Below are 10,000 nucleotides of genomic sequence, written 5' to 3' on the forward strand. Positions count from 1 at the left end.
CAGAAACAAAAAATGAATAACTACTGTTTACTTAAGATAATGAACAACAATGTCAACTCAATAAATTAATTTCTTTGTTGTCCACGAAAATGTGTTTGGTCCCATTTTACCATCAATGTGAGTGTACACTGGACCACTGCAGAATGAAATGCAGCCTGTAACCTACAGGTCTATAATACACAATCCTGTAATATACAGACCTATGAAATACAGACCTATAATATACATCCTTATAACTACAGGTCTATCCTATAATATACTGGCCTGTACTACACAGGCCTATAATATACAATCTTATTGTATTACAGGCATATATTATACAGGCCTATAATTACTCAATCCTATAAAATACAGGTCTACACTATACAGGCTTATAATTACAGGCTGCATCAAATATAATGATGTTCTGGATCTGAAAGTGGGCAGTGCACACCTACTGTAAACTGAACCAGTTATTTGTCTTTTGTAATCATGTTTCAGACTTCAGACTACCTTATAAGCCACTTTGGAGGGACATTTCTTGCCCAGCCCAAGCGGCGGAGACATGTAGGTCAGCATCTCGTACATATCAGTGTAGTGAATGCGGCCACTGGGGGGCAGCACCGAGGGGCATATGTTGTGGAGGAGGGGGTACAGGGAAGGAAGGCCATTTCCAAATGGAAGGGAAAGACACAACATGAACAGGAGAAAGAAAGGAAAGATAAAAGGAGAAAGGAAGAGGGTTATTATTGAAGGTATCAGTCACAAGGAAAACAGATTGAAAAGGAAAAAACTGAGGAAAAGCCATCTTGCGCTCTTTCTATGCCCCTTTAGCATAGAAACGCATGAGGAAATAAATCAGTAGGATGGAGAGACAGCCGCTGGGATCTGGGGGTGGAGGCATAGACCGCGCCGCCACAGGAACACAAACAGTGCTGCTGGATTCTGGATTTGCCACAGAGGGTTAGATGAAGCAGTCAAACATCTACAGTCATGTACAATATGAACTCTTGACCCAGGATAGACACAGAAAGCCTAAACCGCCACTGTCTGGCAGTGCCTGCCGAAATATGGCCCTTAGGCTTGATGTGCCTCAGATTTTCAGCCTTACAGAGCTGGACAGAGGCCAGTACGCTGTCTGTGTGCATGGAGGTTTTGGCTTTGCCTGTCTTTGGCCAGGAGCAGAGGTTGGCGCCTGACCAGAGAGGAGAGGGCGGGACCAGAGAACAGAGGGCGGGACCAGAGAGGGTGGGTTCAGAAGAAGGGAGAGTGAGGGTAGAGAGTAGCTATTCTGGGAAAAAAAGAAACAAGGATGAGGGGAGACATAAGTTGTGTGTGAGCCAAACCTTGCAAGCCACCCTGTAGGGGCAATTCTTCCCAAAACCCAGAGGGGGCGATATAGTGCGCACTACTTTGTACATCTCCTTATAGTGTATCCTTCCACTGGAAGAGGAAATGCAGGCTGTTAGCTGAGATACAACCTGGATATCACTGAACAGACTGGAGGAGGAAGGGATTTTTCAAGTCATTCATTCATTCATTCATTCATACATGTACTCTTTTTTTCTTAAATCATTCACGTGCTTGTTCTATTACTCTTTCACGTTTTTTTTGTTGTAACAAATCTGATTTAAAAAAAAATTTATTTAATACACTTTTTACATTTTTTAATTGTGCATTCAATTAATTATTAACTAGTAGTGTATACCTCTATGCAAACTTATTAAACCTATCTAAAAATTTATTATGACAGATTCTTCTGGAGACCCAGTGAGGTCATTTCTAGGATCTCGAGTGCAGAAACTTGCTTATTCCAGTTATGGCTCATGCTTAAAACAATTCAGTATTTTCTCAAGTACAGGAAGAACCCATAATATTTCTTGGCACACGAGACCATGCACACATCTGGGGAAATGAAGTATTCTGCTGAGAATAAATATTCAAAGCACTGCACTTGAAAAAGGCTGGAGCACCTGAATAGCACATTAGTTTCATACCAGAAAGACTATAAATAAAGGAACTTGCAGCTTTTAAATGTAACTTTCTAGAATCTGCTGCTGGCGATGGAGAGGCCATCTTTACCTTTACTGGAACCCAGTGGTGCCCATAGTGTAGTGAATTAAAAATTAAATGCATTTAAAAACCACCTAATCAGAGTCCAAAGGACCACAACAGTGAGTGAGTCTAAGTAGTGATAGTGGTGATCAAAACAGAGGAACATTCAGCGGTCAGTGTAATTCGTGAATAAAACACAGGAATGTGGGATGTTCAGCAGTTAGTGACAGCTGAGTTTCTGAAAACATAAAGGCTAATATAGAGTGAAGTTTGCTCACCACAGCACTGTTTCGGTAAACAAAGTTAATTTTTCAATAGTGCAGTATTTACAAATCATTTTGAATGCCAAAAGAATACTGCTTTTCATTAAGATATTCTATAAGTATTCTATAGTACTAGGATGGTCATTCATTCACATATAAGCATATTCTGGCACACAGGAAAACAAATGTGGCATGTGGTAACAAGATCAAAAATCAATTAAATATTAACAATATTAAACATACATCACAACGTTCTGTCAAACAGTAACTGGTTCAAAATGCATGGCATGTATTTCTTAATTATTTGCTAGGGTTACATATATAATTCTTCTCAGTAACGCATGATAATGGCACTTTCATTCATTGTGCTGCTGCTGAGACCAGATTTCCATCTTTGGGAACTACACACCTTACATAATAACTTAAATATAGTTAATGAATGATTTACAGCAGTTTCTGCATATTAGGCTGTGATTTTAATAACTGAATAAAAAAACTGTAAGACTTTCAGAAGTTAAAACTGCACTGCAGATCAGGGAGACTTACAGCAGAGAGCAGGGAGTTTCATCAGGCTAAATGTTCATTTCTTAGTAGTCTAAAAAGTAGGCTGTTGGGCCATTATTATTCTTTTCTAGTTTTTGGAACAACCACCAAAAATAAATAAATAAATAAATCACACATAAGAGAAAAATAACGTGTTATTAAAATAGTGTGTTACTCCCCAAAGGCTATAGTTTCTATAGTTTCTATAGTTTCTCTGTTACGCATGTCTTTGAATAACGTGTTATTAAAATAGTGTGTTACTCCCCAAAGGCTATAGTTTCTATAGTTTCTATAGTTTCTCTGCTACGCATGTCTTTGTATAACGTGTTATTAAAATAGTGTGTTACTCCCCAAAGGCTATAGTTTCTATAGTTTCTATAGTTTCTCTGTTACGCATGTCTTTGAATAACGTGTTGTTAAAATAGTGTGTTACTCCCCAAAGGCTATAGTTTCTATAGTTTCTATAGTTTCTCTGTTACGCATGTCTTTGAAGAGTACCAGCAAGGTCACACTCCCTTCTCACCAGGCAGCTCGATCATACTGTCCCCACATCCGCACAAACTCATCCAGGTGATGGGGACCCAAGATGGAAGAGTCACGCGTCAGGTATTCAAAATTATCCATAATGACAGCCACAAACAGATTCAGCATCTGCAAAGAGGGAGAGACAGAGAAAGAATGAGGTGTGTGGATGGAGGGAGACAGACGTGCGGACCGCCGCTGTGTTGGTTTAGTTTGCATTTCCACAGGCGTCTCACCAAGAAGGAGCTGAAGAAGATGAAGGAAACGAAGTAGACGTAGGCGAAGTCTGTGCCGCACGTGCCTCCAGGCTCAGTGGGAGGAGCCAGCGACGGGTCCGCCTCACACGCCTGCCTTCCTAAACATGACAGCATAATCTCCTGCCAAGACTCACCCGTCGCACTCCTACACACACCCACACACCCATCACACACACACACCCAACACACACAGAACATGCACAGATATACTCCAAACACACATACACACACACACCACAGACACACACATCCCCAGCATACACATACAAACACACATACATACACACACACACACACACACACACACACACACACACACACACACACACACACACACACACACACACACACACACATACCCAACACACACAGAACATGCACAGATATACTCCAAACACACATACACACACACACCACAGACACACACATCCCCAGCATACACATACAAACACACACACATACACACACACACACACACACACACCCATCACACACACATACCCAACACACACAGAACATGCACAGATATACTCCAAACACACATACACACACACACCACAGACACACACATCCCCAGCATACACATACAAACACACACACACACACACACACACACACACACACACACACACACACACACACACACACACACACACACACCACAGACACACACATCCCCAGCATACACATACAAACACACATACATACACACACACACACACACACACACACACACACACACAGCAAACATGCAAAATCCAAAACACGTGCACAGTCACATTAAACAAACATACACAAAATACACCAACGCCCAACACACTCAAAACATGCAACAAAACATACATAAGATACAAAACAAATACAAAATTACAAAAAACACACAAAACACATTTACAACACACTCAAACAAACACACACACACACACAAACAGGATAACACCACAATGCACTTAGGCACATATAGTGAAATACAACATTTTTACTATTACACATCCAAGCAAACACAACTGTACTTTTAACTGTACTTTTAATTGTACTTTTACCTGAACAATAACATTAGAGCACCAAAGAAAGTCTTGAAGTTGTTGTGCTGATTAATGTGTGTTTCCTCATTTAACTTGATGTTGCCAAAAACCTTCAGAGAAATTCCAGAACAAACAATAACAACTGGCAAGTAGCAGAACACTATAAAGAGCTCTAGGGTGCTCATATTCAAAACACTCATTCAGAACACTCATTTAAACCAGGATGTAGCTGGGCACAGAGCAGTGGTCTTACCTGCATCCCAATAATTGCATAGATGAAGAAGAGCATGGCAATAAGCAGACAGACATACGGCAGAGCCTGTAATGTGAAAGGTCAACCTGGGTTTAAATGACTATTACAATTTAAACCTTAAAAAAAAAAAAAAATTACATTTACATTTAGATGAGTTTAAAGTTGTTTTAGGGAGGTTTTCTTGTTCAAATGTTATAAAAATTTGTTTTCCAATGGCATAATCCATACATCTGAAAATAATTTTACAAACTCTAATGGGTATTATGTTCCATAATATATTTTTATAGTATAGTATATCATAATTCACCATACCCAGTAGAGAAATTACAAATGTACTACTACTACTACTAGTAGTAGTACTATTATTATTATAATAATGATTATTACCTTGAAGGACTGCACAAATGTCCACAGGAGGATCCGGATGGTATAGCCCTGCCTCAACAACTTTATGAGCCGTGCCGCTCTGAACAGCTTCAGGAAACTCATGTTAAAGGACGCAGACTACAGACCAAACACAACACATGAGAGATAGCACAGATTAATACAAAACAGGTGAGATAACACAGATTAATACAAAACACAATAGCACATAATACAGAACACGAGACATAAAGATGAATACAGAACATAATAGCACAGATTAATACAGAAAACAACAGCACAGATCAATACAGCACACGTGAGAGATAAAACAGATTAATACAGAACAGGTTAATACTGAACAATAGCACAGATTAATACATAACAAGTGAGAGATAGCAGAGATTAATACAGAACACGTTCTTTTGCAGCTGCTGAAATGTGCGCCCTGAGATGCCAGTTTATTACAGTACTGTGCAAGCCTTCCTCCTCTCTGTCACAGTCTCCAATACTTTGTACACTTGACACGTTATTTAAAACTCAACTGCTTCCATCACCTCCACTCCTTGCCACTAAACCTTTCCATCTCATTCACTCACATTTGTACTCTGCTTTACTGCTGCTACTTTTCATTCCCCATCTCTCCAACATGTACCTCCATCTCTCCAGACTCTGTTCAATTCTACTCTCACTGCAAATGACATCACCATTCGTGAACATCATAGTCCGTGGCGACTCCTGCCTAACCTTGTCTGTCAGCCTGTCCATGACCATTGCAAAGAAGAAAGGACTCAGAGCTGACCCTTGATGCACCCCCACTTCCACTTTAAATCTTTGTAACATACAAAGGATTCAGCCCTTCCTCTCACAGGAAGCTGCCCAGGTGCTTGTGTAGTCTCTGGTCATCTCCATACCCCTCCATACATGATGTCAATGTTCAAAGTGTGATCCGTTCCTCAAGTACTTCTAACCTCAAGTACAACTTGGCTTGAAACACCATGCTTCAAGTCTCAAGGAAGACAAGCATTGAGACTATTCTGTGTCCTCGCTCCCAAATGGCGGAACAAACTTCCACTGGCTGTCCAGACAGCAGAGTCCCTTGCTGTCTTCAAACACAGACTGAAGACCCATCTATTTGTGGAATATTTAGAATGGCCACTGATTCTGCACCTGTTGGGTAACCTAAATTCTAGCACATATAGTTTGATATTGTTTGTTATTGCACTTATCGTTCTCTGAGCTGTTTTGGACTTCTAGGTATCAGCACCGATCCCTGTATTTCTACAGTATTCTATTTCATTGGTATCTTGTACACTAACCTACTGTACTGGCTAGGATGCATTCTGTGAGTAAATGATGAGTAAATTGCTGTGGATAAGAGCATCTGATAAATGCCAAAAATGCAAATATAAATGTAAACCCATCTATCATTCCTACTGCACATATCAGTGGTGTCACACTGTCCTTATATATTTATCTTGCATCACCCTCACATACTTTTCTGCTACTCCATTTCCTCATACAATGCCACATCTCCTCTCTCACCACCCTACCATAAGCTTTCTCCAGATCTACATTCACACAGTGCAGCTCTTCTGACTTTCCCTAAACTTCTCCATGAATACTTTGGGATGACGCCATATTCGTGGAATATTTAAATGACAACAGACCCAGCTCCTATATTGACTAACTAAATTAGTACTTATTGTAGGATATTGTTTATTACACTGATGTTGTCTAACTTATCATTGTTTAAGATAGATCTTATGTATTTTGTACTTCTAGGCATCAGCATTGATCCCTGTATCACTACAGCATTCTAGATCATTGTTATATTGGACTCTAACCTACTTTTGTAAATCGCTCTGGATAAGCGCGTCTAATGCTTCTAAATGTAAATGTAAATATTGCTGCTCACAAATCCTCCCCTCAATTCTCCTACTAACTTCTACTACTCTTCCCCAGATCTTCATGCTGTGGTTGATCAAGTTTATGCCTCTGTAGTTACTGCAGCTCTGCACATCAACCTTATTCTTAAAAATCAGAACCGTTATTCTTCTTCTTCCCACCTCGGGCATCCTCTTGCTTTCCAAGATTTTGTTAAACAATCCAGTTAAAAACTCCCCTGCCATCTCTCTGCTAATCCGAGGCACTCCCCGGTTCACAATCTCTGTCATTTAACCTTCTCTCTCTCTCTCATTTTCATCTAACATCGCTTCCTTAGCCTTCATCACATCTCTAATATATTCTCACCTTAATAGCGCATCTACTTGTACCCAAGTTTACTCTCTTCATCTCTTTGGAGATCCCAGTTGTTTTCAGCCAAGCTATTCCTTCTTAAACTTTCCTGCACGTCCACATTCCACCACCCTTGTCTTCCTCTGTCCAGATGTCTCAACAAGTACCTTCCCTCACCCCTTTTACTGTCCTTTCCCAGCTTCTAGCTCCCCCTCACGACCCCCCCAGTGCTTGTTTCACTTCTTCCCTGAATTTCTTATTCCTTTAACTTCCACCATCTGATCCTTCATCCCACCCTCACTCTATTCCACGTCTTCACCTCCGAAGACGTTCAACAGACCACTGTTCCATGCTGTCTAACTGCACTCTCCCCTACCGCCACCTTACAATCTCCAACCTCTTTCAGGCCATTTCTCCTGCAAAGGATATATTGCACCTGTGTATACCTTCCCCTGCTCTTCTGTGTCACCTTGTGTTCCTCCTTCCTTTTAAAATGTGTTCACGGCAGCCATTTCCATTCTTTTTGCCTAGTCGACCACCTTCTGCCCTTCCTGTGCTTAACACTGCATCTACCCAACACCTCCTCATCACCTCCATTTCCTTCACCAACATGTCTAGTGAGTTCAGCTCCAATCAACAAACCCTCTCTAACGTTGCTCTAACTTGCACCAGGAATCTTCTGTCTCCTCCATTTCTGATTACCGTAAAGCTGCTTTGTGGCACCACCTGTTTTTAAACAAAGTCCTATAGAAATATATTAAAACTGAATTAAATACCTTTATTCTCTTTTACTTTGTCTTCTAAATCTTTGAAAGAAAACTATGTAGTCAATAATAATCATGTGGTTGCTCTTGATATAATCATTAATGCTATTCAATATTAAAACATTAAACCAGTCAATTTGCTTTGTCAAGGAGCAACACAACATAAGATAACCTCCCATAACATAACCTCCCATAACATAACCTCCCATAACTTTAGACAATTAGTGTGTGGTCACTGATATCTATGCCATTCACCCCAGAGAGAAATGTGATTGTCATTTCTGTCACTGATTGTTGTCCTGGGGTCTCAATTTGGTCACATTCAGGATGATTTTCAGATATTAAAAATTATCTAACGTTTGAAAATAATGTATTTGATCTTGCTCATAATTTTGCTGAAATTTTACACTGAAACAAAAACATTTTGACTGAATAGCCTTTCATGCCTCATACAATTATGTGACATTGTCTACTTTCGATGTCAAGCTTGCATAAACATATAACAGAAGCGAAACATATTCTAGACAATACAATTTAAACATCAACATTCTTTGCAGTTTGACGAACCATGCCCACATGATAGAACCATGCCCACATGATAGAACCATGCCCACATGATAGTACCATGCCCACATGACAGAACTAGACTGTAGCAGAGTTTCAGTGTTCCACATCCTTAATCAGAATTCTGAAGAGGTTTTAAGGGGCATTTTAACAAATCATTAGATCACCACAGATCAAGGAAATGAATAAATGAAGAATACACCTTAAAGGTTTTGGGAATTAAATAATTAGTGTATAAAGCAGAAACACTGAGTATGTACTTCATTGTTTTGCTTTACACACATTTGTTTACATGTGCATAAGGTCTGCAAGATCTGTAAGTGAGTAGATCAAATAGAACCACTTGTTTTGTTTGTCTTTTGTTGTTTGTCGAATCAATTTTACTTTTCAAAAAAGTAGAAAAGGCATGAATATCTATTTAAAAGCCAACAGTAAGATGCACTGATTCCCATAGAGCACACGCAGTCATGCTGATGATAATACAAACACTCTCACTGAGAGTGTCTACCAAACGCTGTAAATGTAAGATGCTAGAATTTTCATTCTGACTAGATGCTAATAAAAGAAAATGGTTCGTTTTCCCAAACACAACGTAAGACAGGACCCTGATCAGTTCATCTCCAAGCACAAGTGAATCAATGTCAGTTTGGGGAACTGATGTTTTCAGAAACAGATCTCAGAATCAGATGTTCTAGATTATACTTGGTAAAACATATGGAAATCAGCAGTCATGTTACCTGCAGATCGACCACTATTTCTGTGATGCTCCCCAGGACTGTGATAAAGTCAAATATATTCCACGTGTCCCTGAAGTAATTCTGGAAGAAAATGAAATTATTTAAGGTGGCAAAATGATTCATTAAAGGGCCAAAAATTAAAATGAAGCAAGCTGCCATTTCCAGCATAAGTGTGTAGACTTGCATGTGTGTTGACTGCAACTCACCATAAAACCAAATGCTAGAATCTTGAGAACACACTCCACAGAGAATAGCACAGTAAAGGCTGTGTTTAGATGTTTCAGTGCTGCATCGTAGACAGGAGGAGCTGAGTAGTACTGTCAGTTAACAGGACAGAGGAGGGGCACAGAGTGAGTGAGATGTTGCACTGATACAGCAACAGACCCAGCAAAGTCTCGTGCTTTAAGAAATTAATTTACAGGTAAATTTAAAAAGGT

The 10,000-nt window shown here is 39.8% G+C and overlaps 1 protein-coding gene across 1 annotated transcript in view; it reads right to left on the minus strand.

Annotated features, from left to right (window-relative positions):
- The window catches only part of LOC113580060 (voltage-dependent R-type calcium channel subunit alpha-1E), a 95,330-nt gene that overhangs the window by 12,705 nt on the left and 72,625 nt on the right, over nt 1-10,000 (minus strand). The window contains 8 exon segments of the mRNA XM_035522043.1: nt 493-589; nt 3,364-3,491; nt 3,599-3,764; nt 4,663-4,754; nt 4,898-4,963; nt 5,285-5,401; nt 9,564-9,644; nt 9,770-9,880. Of these exon segments, the coding sequence (XP_035377936.1) occupies nt 493-589; nt 3,364-3,491; nt 3,599-3,764; nt 4,663-4,754; nt 4,898-4,963; nt 5,285-5,401; nt 9,564-9,644; nt 9,770-9,880 (858 nt within the window).

Source organism: Electrophorus electricus, chromosome 23, assembly GCF_013358815.1.
Source record: "Electrophorus electricus isolate fEleEle1 chromosome 23, fEleEle1.pri, whole genome shotgun sequence".
NCBI lineage: Eukaryota > Metazoa > Chordata > Actinopteri > Gymnotiformes > Gymnotidae > Electrophorus > Electrophorus electricus.